Genomic DNA, 15,248 nt, shown 5'->3' on the forward strand with positions numbered 1-15,248 from the left:
GCATTTTATTTTCTGCCCTAAGTGTAGTACCTTACATTTCTCTGTGTTGAATTTCATTTTGTTAGTTTTGGCCCAGCTTTCTAGTCTTTTCAGGTCATCTTGAATTTTGATCCTGTCTTCTGGAGCATTAGCTATTCCTCCTGATTTGGTGTCATCTGCAAATTTGATGAGTATGCCCCCAATTTTGTCATCCAAGTCATTGATAAAGATGTTGAATAGCACTGGCCCCAGGACAGAGCCCCACTGGACACCCCACTGGTCACTTCTCTCCAGGATGAAAAGGAGCCATTGCTGAGCACCCTTTGGCTTCGGCCAGTCAACCAATTACAAATCCATGTAACAGTTGCCTTGTCTAGTTCACATTTTACAAGCTTGTTTGCAAGAATGTCATGGGGAACCTTGTCAAAGGTCTTACTGAAATCAAGATATAATATATCTACAGCATTCCCTTCATCTATTAAGCTGGTAATTTTATCAAATTTTATATGGTCTTCGGGTGAGCAAGGCAAGGAGGGCAAAGGGCACTGGTTGAGCCTGAGGAGGAGGAGGATGGGGATGATGATAATAAACCTACCCATCCACAATAAAATACAATTAAATATTAAACAATTGTTAAAACAAGGCAGAGGCAGATCCAGACAGTAATGGATGTTTGATGGAATTAGTAGAAAAATTACTAGGATGTTAATATGGGAAGGCCTGCCAGAAGAGATATGTCTTGATCACCTTTTTTAAAGCATTCAAGACTGGTCATATGTTGGATCTCCTCTGGCAGGCTGTTCCATAATTTTGGGGCAGCAGAAGAGAAGGTCCTAGTTCTCACTGGCTGCAGTAAGTTTTTGCTAGAGGACCTAAGTGTTTGGGGCAGATTATATGGGAGAAGGCGATCCTATAAATAAGCTGGACCCAAGCCAGATCATGGACAGGGAGGTGTCCAGAGGAATAAAAGGGTAGTCAAACCAAGTGAGGCTGCCACCGCCACCACCACCACCCCTCGACCCCATGGGAAAGCAACAGTGCAGGAGTGTTTGGAAAGGAACTTGGTCCATCTGCCCTTCAGGTGATGCCGCCTCCACCGGTCATTCAGTCAACAATCAGCCAGCCTAGATAAGGCAAAATACTCCTCGCCTCTGGAAGCAACATCTCTCACTCACTTGCTGGGAAAGAAGCCCAAGCCAGCTCAGACATGTGGCCTTTCTTCAAGACCCTTGGATCTGGACCCTGACTATTCCTTTGCATATCCCTCTGCCCCTCTTGGTCTTCCTGGCTACTGAATGATTCCTTCGCTTCTTGGCCTCTGGAATTACACATGTGGCTTCTTTCCCCTCCCAGTGGATCATGACAGGGCAAGGTCATGGAGGAATCCAGGCACCAAGGAGGACAAGGACCTCATGCAGGATCTGGGAGCAGGTGGAGGATCAGCCAATGTAGCTCAATAACAGAAAAAGAGAGAAGGGACAGAGACAAGGGAGGGACAAAGGAGACCCAACCGGAGACCCAAGAGAAGAAAATGGCTTCCACCTACATGCAGAAGCAGCCAGAGAAGGAACAGACAGAACAGGAATGGGATAGAGAGGCTGGGCCACCTTTTCTCAGTGCTGCAAAAGGAAAAATGGGGATGAAGGAGGGAGAGGAATCACGATGAAATCAAGGCTACATAGAATCTTAGAGTTGGAAGGTACTCCCAGAGGCTATCCCGCCTAACCTCCTGCTCACTGTGGGGTCTCCAACTAGAGCCATCTTGCCTCTTTCTGGAGACATTCAGAGAAGGAGACCCTGCCATCTCTCTAGGGAATTGATTCCATTGCCCAACTGCTCTCACTGTCAAGCCATTCCTTCTAATGTTCAATCAAAATCTACCCTCCTGTAACTTGAAACCATTAGCCCTGGCCCTATCCTCTGGGGCAACAAGCCTGCCCCTCTTTTCTGGGACAACCTTTGAGGTATTTAAAGAGGGCCATCATGTCTCCCCTCTGTCCTAACCTTTCCTCTTAGTTTTTGTTCTCTGTACCTCTTATCATCCTTGTCTTTGAATGAGCTCCAAGTTGGCTGATCATTAGTTAGTAATACTATTAATGAATAAGCAGAGTCTACACAAGTGGGAAGATGCGGGCTGGTCTCTCAGCAGGCATGACAGGGACCATGTAGGACATTCCCACCACCCCCAGTCCTGGCCAGACAGGACACAAGTGTTGCCTCCAGAGTCTATGGGGGGGCAACTGGACCATCAAGAGGAGAGTGCAAGTGAACTTTCTGTAGCCGGCCCAGAGCTTGCAGAGTGATCAGGACCCATACTCACAAAAAATCTCTAGCCCTTGCCAGCCTGGTATCTTCCAAGTAGGTTGACTACAACTCCCATAATCTCCATCCAGCCTGGCCACCACCACAACAGGCAGATGCAGCTCTCTGAGATGAATTGCTACTAAGCTGCTGAGATCAGAAATACACTGGAGAGCTTTATGTACCTACATATGTATGTGTGTACACACACAAACACATCCTCATTCACATGATGGTGAGCTTGGCTTTTACACGATTTCATCCATACTGAAGAGGCTCACAAGTAGGCCATAATAAGACAGAGCACATTCCCTAAAGTAGTGGTGGAGTCTCCTTCTTTGGAGGCTTTTAAGCAAAGGCTACATGGCCATCTATCTGGAGCCTTCTTGCATGGCAGAATGGGACCAGGCTGGATGGCCCTTGGGGTCTCATCTAACTCTAGGTTTGATTCTATTATTTAATTATTTCTTTACCTATATTTTAGGGAGCTGAGTATGTTTAGCCTGCAGAAGAGAAGGCTAAGAAGTAAAATGACAGGCCATGTTTAAATATTTGAAGGCATGTCATATTGAGGATGGAGCAAGCTTGTTTTCTGCTGCTGCAGAGACTACATGGAACAATGGATTCAAGCTAAAGGAAAGGGGATCCCACCTAAATATTAAGAAGAACTTCCTGAGGGTAAGAACTGTTCAACTGGGGACGACACTGCCACTCCTTTTCATCCTGGAGAGAAGTGACCAGTGGGGTCCCACAGGGCTCTGTCCTGGGGCCAGTGTTATTCAACATCTTTATCAATGACCTGGATGACAGAATTGGGAGCATACTTATCAAATTTGCAGATGACACCAAATTAGGAGGAACAGCTAATACTCCAGAGGACAGGATCAACATTCAAAATGATCTGAATAGACTAGAAAGTTGGGCCAAACCTAACAAAATGAAATTCAACACGGAGAAATGTAAGGTACTGCACTTAGGGCAGAAAAATGAAATGCACAGATATAGGATGGGGGACACCTGGCTGAATGAAACTACGTGTGAAAGGGATCTGGGAGTCCAAGTAGACCACAAGTTGAACATGAGTCAGCAGTGCAATGCTGCAGCTAAAAAGGTCAATGCAATTTTAGGCTATAAAAGTATAGTGTCTAGATCAAGAGAATAGTGCCACTCTATTCTGCTTTGGTCAGGCCCCACCTGGAATATTGTGTCCAGTTCTGGGCACCACAATTCAAAAAGGATGTTGAGAAACTGGAGCCATGGGTCCAAAGGAGGATGACTAAAATGGTGAAGGGTCTGGAAAGCATGTCCTATGAGGAACCACTTAGGGAGCTGGGGATGTTTAGCCTGGAGAAGAGAAGGTTAAGAGGGGATATGATAGCCCTGTTTAAATATTTGAAGGGATGTCATATTGAGGAGGGAGCAAGCTTGTTTTCTGCTGTTCCAGAGAACAGGACCCAGAACAATGGATGCAAGCTCCAGGAAAAGAGATTCCAGCTCAACATTAGGAGGAACTTCCTGACAGTAAGGGCTGTTTGACTGTGGAACACATTCCTCCCTCGGAGTGTAGTGGAGTCTCCCTCCTTGGAGGTCTTTAAGCAGAGGCTGGATGGCCATCTGTCGGGGATGCTTTGATTTGGATTTCCTGCATGGCAGAATGGGGTTGGACTGGATGGCCCTTGTGGTCTCTTCCAACTCTATGATTCTATTCTTCGGTGATCATTAGCTCTGTAAAACCTATTTGCAATGCCAGCTTACCTTCTGGGAGCACTTGGCAATGGTCAAGATGTCACTGCCCACGTTCATGTACAGCTGCAGCACAGCAGCCAACTCTGCAATGAAGACCTCACTGCGTTGTGTGGTCTCGCTCAGCAGGAGCGACAAAATGTCCTTGTTGATGGAATCTAGCAGGGGCACTATGATGAGAGAGGCATTGGGGAGGTTTCAACACCATTGGAGTCAGCAACAACACTATGAGCACCCAAGTGACCTCCCATATGCCCTGCTGGAGCTTACGGATGTCCTGATGAATGCCACTGCAGTCCACAAAGAGGAGGCGGTTATATGTGATGACCATACGTGGGACATTCTCGACCTGGGTCACCCACGCACGCAGCTTCAGGATCTGGTTCACGTACTCCTCCGCTGGCCAGCCTTTCATGCTTTCTATCTGGCTTGCACCCCAGCTGTGAACAAAGTCGTAGATCTGGCTGAGCCAGGAGTACTCCCGACACAGCAGCTGGGTCTCGCTCAATGCAACCTGTGGACGGGATGGGAAGGGAGAGTCATCAGGTCAGTGTGGGGTAATATTTTCTGACCCAGAAGCCCTGGCCTAAGAGACAGGATGCTTTGGAGACCAGCACCCTATTCTCTACTCGCAGAGATGGATCCAGTTGCATCACTTCTACAGAAGGTCTTGGTGATCAGTTGCATCATTTGCAGGCAGCACACCCTTGTGCTGGCCAGCCCCATCCTTGAGGCAAATCAGGCCCCTTGACAGCACCAACCTACGCTCCTCTGCACTGCTGGTCCACTCTCTTTGTGCCCTCTGTGGATTCCACCAGTAGCACAGAGACAAGAATGCCAGAGATGGCCTGGTGCCAAGCAAGGAAGGGCTCAAGCTCCCACACAAGTAAACTGTGCCCCATAGCATGGCTGGTTTGGAGCCTGGGGGAAGATGCCTGACTGTTCTCTGAAACTCTCTGCCTCAGGGGCCTCAGACTTCCAAGAGGGCATCACCTTGAGCAGAGCCTGCTGAGTTGCCAGGGCCTCCCGTATGATGCCATCTGAGTGCAGGTCCTTCTCCAGTTGCTCACGGGACAGCAAAGGGTACTCGCCCCTCAGGCGGTGGCCAACCACCTCTAGGCCCCCAAAAGCCTTTAAGTCCAGCCGATGTACCAGCTGGGGTTCCTCCCCACACAAGATGGCTGTGGGCAACCTTTCAAGCGACTCGGCAGCTATGGAGAAGGGCTGGAGAGTGCAGTGGCTCCGGCCACACAGGGACAGAGCTGCAAGAGAGCAGAGGACAAACCCCCTTACCAGACTGCTTCTTCCAGTGTAGATCTTGCCCTTGCCACTTGTATATTCACAAGGCAGTTAACAAAAGAATCCAAATTAAAACCCATAATAAACAAGTATGATTCCTGGGAGGAAGGTTTAACAGGCCATTTTCTTCTATACATGCTAATGTGACCATTAAACTCTTCAACTGAGATCTTAGCAGTTGTTCCACATATACGATAAAACATTAAGGGCCATTCTAGGTTGATGCAGTTATCCTAAAGCTTTTCATGGCCATACTAAAGGATTAATGACTTAGAAGACAAATTCCAAAGATGTACAAACAGGAAAGGAAAAAAAAAAAAAAACAGAACTAAACATCTGCCAGAACCACAACTCTTTCGGCAGAAAGAGGAAGAAATGGTTTCTTGCAAACAATTAAAGCAGAGTTTTTTTGTGGGTTTTTCGGGCTATGTGGCCATGTTCTAGAAGATTTTCTTCCTGACGTTTCACCAGCATCTGTGGCTGGCATCTTCAGAGTTGGATCAATCATTGATCAGAACAGAGTCTGCAATCAAGAAATCAGAAGATCAGGTCTGGGAAGGGCACTTATAAAAGAACTAGACAAGACTGTAAGGTGCAAAGATATTAAACCGAATAACAAACATAGGATCGTCCAAGCCATTTATTTCCCATCACTACACACAGATGTGAGAGCTGGATAGTGAAGAAGGCTGACAAAAATCAACTCATTTGAGATATGGTGCTGGAGAAGAGTGCTGAGGATACTATGGACAGCCAAAAAGACAAACAAATCAGTCCTAGAACAAATCAAGCCGGAGCTCACCCTGGAAGCAAACTTTACCAAACTGAGGTTGTAGTACTTCAGCCACACCATGAGGAAACATGACTCACTAGAAAAAAACAATAATGCTAGGCAAGGTGGAAGGCAGTAGGCAGACAGGAAGACCACATCCCAGATGGAGGGACTGCCCTGAGCCTGCAGCACCCGAACAGAGTGGTTGAGGAGGACAGGGGTACCGAAGTCACCATGAGTCAAAGTTGACTTGAAGGCAGTTAACAACAACACAATCTCAAGTAAAAAAACAGAAATGGAAACTAAGAGCTACTGGGTCCCCTTTGACACTGCAGAGAAGTCTAGGCTACAGGACTCCAGCTTAACATTAGGAGGAACTTCCCGACAGTAAGAGCTGTTCAACAGTGGAACACACTCCCTCGGAGAATGGTGGGGTCTTGTTCTTTGGAGGTCTTTAAACAGAAGCTGGATGGCCATATGTTGGGGATGCTTTGATTGAGAGTTTTTGCATGGCAGAAGGGGGTTGGACTGGATGGCTCTTGGGATTTCTTCCAATTCTATGATTCTAAGGCATCACCTCTTGGTATGGAGTTGGAATAGATGGTCCTTATGGTCCCTTCCAAGTCTATGGTTCTATGATTCCACAAATGTTCCTTTGTGCAGATGCTGCTGAACTATACAGGATGGCAAACATAATTCTGTGGTTGATATCTGATTTGTAAGAAGCTAAAGAAGGCTTCTTCTCTTCTTCTGTTTTACAGGCAGAGATATTATCATCCCTACCAATCTCATTTAAAAAGAATAAAGATATAAAGATGGGACAGAAGGGTTTTGGATTAAAACAAACAGAAATAGAATCTGGAAGGAAAGACATGAGCAGCATAAAAATAAGCAAGAGGAAACTGTCAAAGAAAACATGATTAAATGGTCCCAGAATTTTGGTTTCACAATTGATTTGGATCAATGGGAATCAACTTGGAAAAGGAGGTTAAACTATACTTGCAGTCAAAACATCAAGAACTATTACAAAGTTTTCGATTGGTGGTACTTAACCCCTGATAGAATGAGTAAGATTTATAACAATTGCAGTAATCTGTGTTGGAAGTGTGGGAAAGAGAGGGGTCCATCTGCCATACGTGGTTATTTATTTATTTATTTATTTATTATTTATACGTGGTGGACCTGTGAAAAAGCTGTGAAATTTTGGAAACATTTTTTTTTAATTAAGAAGGTTATAAAAGTACCTCTTAATTTTTTTTACTTAACATAATAGAGCAATCTTTGGGGGGGGGGGGGAATGGCCAAATATTATTTTATATGTTGTCAGCTGCAAGAATAGTTTACGCCAAGAAGTGGAAAACAAAAGAAATACCCACAATGGAAGAATGGACACTTAAGCCACTGGATATTCTGGAAATAGATAAATTATCAAGAGGAATTAGAAATAAGCCCTCGAACCTGTAAAACAAAGATTGGGAGATAACAGAATACTTTCAGAAGAACTGGGGGGAAGTCAGCTCTCCAGGGATATAATTAGATTAGTCTGAATTAACTTGAATTAATGGAGTTAGCGACCACATGATTATACTTTAAGGTAATGAAATTCAATGATGTTTAGTTTGATTAAAGTGAATCTATGTGAATATTCTTATAATTTAAGTTAGGACTCCAAAGAAAACTATAGGTAAAAATAAGGATAGAATGTTTTTGTACAATTTAGTAACAGATAATCTAAAAACAAATTAGATAGGAATAAAATTCAGACTTGCAGATAGGAAGTAGTGAATGAAGAATGGTAGATGTTTCATTATGTTTAATGATTTTACTGTGGGATATGTAGTATGTTTGATGTATGTTGAATGTTGTCTTGGGTATATGATTGGTTTATGTGTGGACTTTTTAAATACAAAATTTTAAAACTTAATAATAAAATAATAATACTAATTGAAAAAGGCAATTGGAGCCCCAGCTCCCAGAGACAGCCCAGTTCTGGACAAGGCAGGGAAGAAAACTGGAAGGAGCATCCAGAGGAGGTAGAGGTTCAACCCATTGTTTATATTCCTCCTTGCACCAACCAGAGAATAAAGAAACAGCAAAGGATGCCAATTAAACAAGCAAAGGCACCACATACAACCAAAGCAATGGACAAACCCCAAACCTCACAGACTCTCATGAAGAACGGACGGACCATCCTGGTAGAGAAAGGAGAAAAAAAGGCACAGTGGATTTTTGCGGGGTTTGGGGGCTATGAAGAGTTTTTCCTGACATTTCACCAGCGGCTGTGGCTGGCATCTTCAGAGAATGCTGGCATGGAAGAGAGTGGATTATATACTATACTGTTGGTTGAGTGGAAACAATTTGCATGTTAATCTGTGTATTGTTCAGTTGTTGAATGGCAAGGCTTCAGGGTGTCCATTTAATTAATGATCCATTGTCTGCGGAGAAACCCCCTCACCCTGAGTGGTTTTGAAGCCTTCTAAAAGTCAAAGGTTTGGCACCACTTCTGAAGAGGCTCTGTTCTGTACATTCCTCCCCCTCTCCACCTGACAAACTCCTACATATGTATCCTGGTTGCTTTTTGCAAAGTGGCACCCAAAACACATGTTAGCAAAAAGAGACCGAGTAGCTGCTGGAGGTGGGGCATGTGTGCTGGGGAAGGAGAGATCCACCAGGCCACAGCCGTTCTTGCTGCTCTTTCTTGGCTCACCACTTGATTGGACTGGTTGGTGCTCGGTGACGGAGGCTGTGGTGTTTAGGCTCCCCTTGCTCTCTGGCCCCTCCATTTGGATCCGGGTTGTCTGAAGGAAACGGAAAACTGCAGGTAAGCTTCAGACAGGCTCTGCCGACTCAGTTGGGAATCTCCCTCAGTCAGCAGGACCATATGCAAGTGCAAGGCACTGAGGGGAGGAAGAAAGGCTTTATCCTGCGGTGCCGACCAAACACCTACCTACCTACCTGCAGGACTGACTCTATCACCACATTCACTGCCCCCAAGAGGCAGTCCTCCAGCTCCTGGTTGGAGGGGAAGAGCACCAGCTGGCTGTCTTCACTGAACACCAGGTGCACCCGGAGGACCGCTTTTCGAGCAGTGCCATCGGCCTGCAAGGAAAGAGGCCCAAGGGCCAGTGAAAACACAAGCACTTTGAGGAAGGGAGAGTCCTGGACACCGCCAGGGCCAAGACAGAGCAAAGATGGGCTTGTGCCAAGGCAGCCTCTGTGGGAGTATGGCCTCTGCCCCCAGCCCCACCCCAAGGGAAAACAGGCACTTCACTCCAGAGGCCCAGGACCTTCATGGTGTGATGGACAAAGGCCATGGAATCCTCTTGGATTGCAGACACCAAAGTCTGGCAGATGAGGAAGTTGACCAGAAGAGCCAGTATGCCCAGCCGCCCTAACCAGGATTCAGCCTCCCGCAAGCGGCGCTGCAGCCCCTCATACTGCATCCGCTGGTAGTAGAGTGACTCCTTGAGGAGGTACAGCTTATAATTCTGCACTTTCATTTGCATCCCATGGACCATTTTGTATGTGTCATCCCGCACCTGCCAGGGAAACAGACACAACAGTGACATCATAGTGTCTCTTTGTTGCTATATGACTATTCTACCTGCCATTTCTGCCCCCCTTGTGCTCCAAAAGCCCAAAGAATGCAAGCAGAAAACATCTCTCCAAGACCAACGGCATGGGAAAACCAGTGCTGCTCTGTATGGAAGGCCCTACCAACTCACCCCTGCAAATAGTCCTCCCTGCACAGTTCCATCTCAAGAAACATCCCCCTGCTCCAAAGACATACATACACCTAGATACTGCCCATTTCCCTCATAAGGTCTGTAAGAAACTGGCTCCTCACATGAGCCCCATAGTAACTCATACAGAGATGAAGAGGGAGAGCCTGAGAGAACAGAGGACAGAAGTCTTTCTTTCCTCTTCTCTGGAGTAACCTCACCAAATCAAGTATGTGTTTCAAGTGGACTGACCAATAAACTCTCTCTCTCTCTCTCTCTCTCTCTCTCTCTCTGAACGCATTCCAAGAGAGAGAGAGGAAGCTTTCAATTACCCTAGAAGGTAACAAGGAAGCCTGGCTCCATTTCCCTGTAGTGACCTCTCTCTGCTTGGGGATAGTGAAGGGGAGAATAAAACCATGCTGTCACACCGCATGGTTGCCATAATATCGCACATGCAGTCAAATGAAATGTTTGCACTACAAACAATAGTGGAATAGGAGAGATATGGCAGCCATTAATACGTTTTCCCCATCAATGAGAAAATGTGAAGCAACAACAATCAAAATGCAAGGCAACCATGGGAGAAACACAACATTGTGATAAGTCTCTACCAAAGATGCTGTTGTCCTGCTATAATTGTAATCTACTACATTCTGGCACTTACCAGCTCCAAGATGGAAGAGCAGAGGATAAGGAAGCGGCTGAGCAAACTTTGTGCATTGCTCTTCTCCTGAGCCAGGCTCCGTTTGAGGTCAGGAAAGGTGTAGCACTTGGCCTTATTTATGGGCAGCCAGTGGACAGATTGCAGCTCCTGCAACAGTCTGCCAGGGAGATAGAAATGGCAGCCAGGGCTATGGAGAGCAATGAAGGCAACAGGAGGATCAAGACAGGCCTCAGGCCTCCTCACCTGGAAATCTGAAGAAGAGCTGCCCCAAAGTGTGGCACTGCCTGGAGCAGCTGAAGACGCAGCTTCTCCCTCCGTTTCAGTCGCTGCAAGTGTTTGACATTGAAGCACCATCTGGGAGAGACAGCAGTGAAAGACAGCAGATGGTCAAGCTGAGCCACCCAACACCACAGCCATACCAGGCAAGTCACCAGGATGCCACCAGGCAACCTTCCTTCCCCCTCCCTACCCCTTACCGGACAAAGGCTTTGCGGACCAAGAAAAGCCGGAAAAAGGGTATGAACTGCATCAGTTGCCACAGCACAGCCTCCCGATGCCAGTCACCCAGGGAGAACGCCTCGGAGGCCTCCTTGGGGTGCACATGCAATATCCCGTATGGTGAGAAGACATAGTGCTGGGGATTGATCAGGTGCTTGGGAACAGCCACCAGGTCATAAGGCCTACAAAGAGGGAGGTGAGAAGGAAAGGCAAGACCCTCCCTGAAGAAGGTTTCTGAAAGAGCAAGTGCATCCCGTCCTCTTCCCAGGGCATCCATCCTCTTCCTGGGTCTTCCTTCCTTCCTCTGGACAGACTCCCTACTATCTAGCATAAGGACCTCATCCTGTCACTCTCCAAAGACAGGCTGGCCACACAAGCGAACCATGAACCACGTCATCTTCCTGGCCTTGGAGGAATAGGCAGGCACAACTCTACCATGCCTATCCCAGAGACAAATGAAAGGCCCTCCCTCCATTTCAACTGCCATCGCCCTGGCTCCGGACAGAAAGAAGAGGCAGGCATGGCTTCATCATGCCTAACCCAGCAGGAGATGAAAGGCCCTCCCTCCATCTCAACTGCCTTTCTCCTAGCCTTGGAGGAAGAGAAGAGGCAGGCACAGCTCTTCCATGCCTAACCCCAAGGCAGATGAAAGGCCCTTTCTCCACTCCAACTGCCCTCCCTTAGCCTTGGAGGGAGAGCAAAAACTGGCAGTATCTGCTGGACTTGATCTCTTCCCCACTGCCATTCCCTTCTCCTTTCGTGTCATGTCTTTTTAGATTGTAAGCCTGAAGGATGAAACTGTCAAATCAACAATTTATAAACTGTTCTTAGAGTGTTTCTAAAGAGTGGGATATAAATAAAATAAATGAAAAAAATAAATAAATTTTAAAAACCATCTGCAACTGTAGGAAGAAGAAAGTCAACCCCAAGCTCTGTCTGCATGACCACCTGCCTGCTGAATCCCAGCAGGCAGAGGCCACGGCTGACTGAAGAGGCTGCTTCTCTGGGGGACAAAGCAGAGCCAGAGGGGTGGAGGGCGGCAGCAAGGGAGGCTGTCCTTCTACCACTGTCTGCCTGCTCCCCGAATCCCAACAGGGCTCCAGGCCACACCATCTTCCACCTGCCTCCCCCCCACCGCCACTTTTCCACCCCAGGGAATATCTTCTGGAGAGGAAAACATGGAAGTGTTCCTTGTGCCTTTTGTCAACTAGGAGGAGAAGCCCCTTATCGAGGAAGGCCCAGGATTGAGAAAAAAAGGTACCCCACTCCTCTGCCTCCTATGCAACAAGGAGCGCTACAAGGGTCCAAGCAAATGGGGGAACCACCTTCATAGGAAGGGCAGCCAAGGTAGGTGATGGGGCTACCTGAAATGCCGGTTGGGAGCGATGTTGAGGTATAGGAATTTAATCCTCCCTAAATGGCGGTTCCTGGCAAACACCTCAGCTGCTTGGAGACCAGTCATGGGCGGTTCCTTGCCAGGTGCCACCTGTCCACCTGGAATTGCCTCCATCACCACCTTCTCCTCTGGCAACAGGGCCGCTCCTGAGGCTTTTTGGCCAGGCTGCGAAGAAGGTCTGCAGCAGCAGCAGGGAAGAGAAAGAGCAAGGGGTGGTCAGCAAGGGACCCATTCTGTCAGGGGAGGACCAAGGAGCATCCCTGCCAGATCCCTCTGGGCCCTTACTCTGCAGCAGCAGTGGGTTCTTCCATGCAGGGGAAATGGGTTGGCACCTCTGTGGCCAGTGTCAGAGCCATGAGGGAAAGGCTGCCTGCTCCAGCAGTCTCTTCTCGGGCCACCTCACTCCCAACCGGCCCCACATGTCTCTGTAGCTCCTGGACGGACACAGGGTCTGATTCCCATATGCCAGAAATCCCGGGCATGGCCCAGTCAGTGGCAAAAGGACAGGGCAGGCCTGCAAAAATGGGCTCTTGGTTCAGCGGCAGAATCTTGGTGGGCTCTGCAGGATCCCGGAGGCAGGCGGCCCTCGGAGGGGCCCACAGCACAGAGCAGTCCTCAGGGAAGGTCTGTCCCACAGTGCCCAGGACATCCAGGTCTGAGATTAAGGCCTGGTTGAGGTGGACCTGGTAGTAGAGGCCCTCCAGGTAAGGGGCCAGCTCTGCCCGCCCAGAGAGGAGCTGCCGGAAAGGGGCGGCCAGGCGCATGGCCTCCATCAGACGCAGCCAGGCTCCCCGGCTGCTCTTCCGCATCACAGCACACAGGATGGTCACCAACTCGGCCACCAGGTCATCCACATGCTTGGGGTCAGCGTGCCCGAACTCCTGGAGCTCCTCAGCCAGGCGCCGGCGGATGGAGTATGCCCAGGTTCCACCACCATCGTCCTCCCATGGTAGGACCCCTGCTGAGGAAGAGAGAGAGAGAGAGAAAAGAGAGGCATATATTTTGGGAAGGGCCCCTCTCAGAAGCAGGAGGGTGACGAGTCAGCAAGAGGGCATCTGAGCACATGCAGATGGCCTGGGTAAGGTGCTTCGGGGCGTCAGGCATGGCTCCTTCAGGAGTGATGCAAGAACCTCTCATAAAGGTGGCCCTAAGGTGAACCTATCCTGGGGCGTTCCTGGCAAGATCTGTTCAATGGAGGATTGCCATTGCCTTCCCCTGAGGCTGAGAGAATGTGACTTGCCCAAGATCACCCAGTGGGTTTCGTGGCTGAGGCATCAATTGAACCCTGGTCTCTAGAGTAGCAGTCCAGTCCAACACTCAAACCACTAGCCCACGCTGCCTCTCTATTTATGTACTCAACCATATTTTTCTGATGAATTTATCTTCATTAAAACGCCTTACTGGCTTGCAATATATGCTCATCAATCCATATTTGCGGATTTGATTTTTCACGTATTTGATTAAAATGTTCTCTCTTGGAATATCTAGAGATTCCTAGAGAGAAAAGAGAAATATTTAACATTACTGTACTTTTAAAAAACAAACCCTTGGCCAAGTCTCCCTTGAAATTCTTCCTTTCATTTACCCTTGGTGCCGAAATGAAGGGGAAAGCAGCCCTTTCCACATTTGTACTGTGGCTTCAAGCAGCCCAGGGCCTATAAAAAGTTTGCTGCCCCTTTTTTTCCCCTCCGAGAAAGAAGCACAGCCCAAGCTCCGGGTGCGAGTCTCCTCTGCTGCTGCTCCCAGGCTCCATCTGGTCCGGCTGTTTCCAGTGAGCAAAGGCCTTTTTATTCGTGTAAGCCGCTTTGGCTGTTTTATTACAGAAAGCGGGGTATATACCAAAGTTGTATTATTCCTTCTTTACAAGGGGAAGAGCAAAAGCCTCTTGGTCCTGCTCAAAATGGAGGACGCCCGGAGAGCCTCCTGGGCAGAGGTTTTCATGTCACTTCCATGTATTACGGCCAATAGCCAGCACAGCAATGATCTCACCTTGCCTCAAAAGCAGGGCAATAAAGCAGGGCAATAAAGTAGGGCACCATGATGGCAAACTGAGCCAGGCCTGGAGAAGGGGGTCTTTTCAGATCTGCAGTTATCCAAAGCGGCTGCAGGGAGGGAGAGCATTCAGTCTGGATGGCATAAAAGACCTTTCTTTTAGCTCAGGCAAGTTCTAAGTCCTCATCCAAAGGTTAGAATGGAGGACGTGTCCGGGGAAAGGAGGGCATCTGGTCACCCTGGATGGAGGACACATTGGAATGCCTCCTGGAAAGGAGGCTGAAATGGAGGACATGTCCTGGAAAAGGAGGACACCTGGTCACTGACTGGAGGGCATTTTAGGACCCCTCCTGTGCAGGGAAGATGCTGTGTCCGGGAAAATGAGGACACCTGGTCCCCCTGATGGAGGACATGTTGGAATTCCTTCTGGACAGAAGATTAGAATAGAGGAGGGCGTGTCCTGGAAAAGGAGGACTCTGGATGGAGGACATGTTGGAATGCCTCCTGGCCAGAAGGTTGGACTGCAGGGCATGTCCTGGGCCCAAAGGGAGCCCCCACCCCCGGGGCCCTCTGCCCATGCTCAGAGGCCCTCTCGCTTTACCCGCTTGGGCAGCAGCGGCGCCAGGGAGAGGGCTGGGCTGCTGCTGAGGCGGCTCCATGGCGGGAGTGGGCCGCGTTGCTAGGGCCGCGCGGGCGTTGCTAAGGGAGGCCCAACGGAAGCTCCTCTCTGTGGCCGGAGGCGGGGCTAGAGCGGCGCGGGAGGACTTCCGGCCTCGCCCTCCAACCCTCTGTCCAGGAGGAATGCCCTCCATTCCTGGACTCTGTTCACAGGGCTACTCTAGTCGGGGCACCATCAAACCCTCGGAGGGAGCAGAGGCCGCT

General features: G+C 48.6%; 1 protein-coding gene across 2 annotated transcripts in view; it reads right to left on the minus strand.

Annotated features, from left to right (window-relative positions):
- The window catches only part of DNHD1 (dynein heavy chain domain 1), a 50,639-nt gene extending 35,610 nt beyond the window's left edge, over positions 1 to 15,029 (minus strand). The window contains exons 1-12 of one of the 2 annotated variants that reach the window (XM_089513136.1): positions 14,968 to 15,029; positions 12,660 to 13,332; positions 12,343 to 12,552; positions 10,957 to 11,160; positions 10,724 to 10,834; positions 10,481 to 10,637; positions 9,382 to 9,633; positions 9,050 to 9,193; positions 8,802 to 8,892; positions 5,017 to 5,285; positions 4,294 to 4,537; positions 4,036 to 4,193 (exon numbers count right to left, since the gene is read on the minus strand). In XM_089513136.1, coding sequence (XP_089369262.1) covers positions 4,036 to 4,193; positions 4,294 to 4,537; positions 5,017 to 5,285; positions 8,802 to 8,892; positions 9,050 to 9,193; positions 9,382 to 9,633; positions 10,481 to 10,637; positions 10,724 to 10,834; positions 10,957 to 11,160; positions 12,343 to 12,552; positions 12,660 to 13,332; positions 14,968 to 15,025 — 2,571 coding nt within the window. In that variant the 5' untranslated portion in view covers positions 15,026 to 15,029. Of the gene's footprint in view, positions 1 to 4,035; positions 4,194 to 4,293; positions 4,538 to 5,016; positions 5,286 to 8,801; positions 8,893 to 9,049; positions 9,194 to 9,381; positions 9,634 to 10,480; positions 10,668 to 10,723; positions 10,835 to 10,956; positions 11,161 to 12,342; positions 12,553 to 12,659; positions 13,333 to 14,967 lie in introns of both variants that reach the window. The other variant, XM_089513134.1, reaches the window with a different exon arrangement.
- Positions 15,030 to 15,248: the final 219 nt, after the last annotated feature.

The sequence above is a fragment of the Sceloporus occidentalis genome, unplaced genomic scaffold (genome assembly GCF_023333645.1).
Source record: "Sceloporus occidentalis isolate IW3139 unplaced genomic scaffold, rSceOcc1.0.p SCAF_2, whole genome shotgun sequence".
NCBI classification, from domain to species: Eukaryota; Metazoa; Chordata; class Lepidosauria; order Squamata; family Phrynosomatidae; genus Sceloporus; species Sceloporus occidentalis.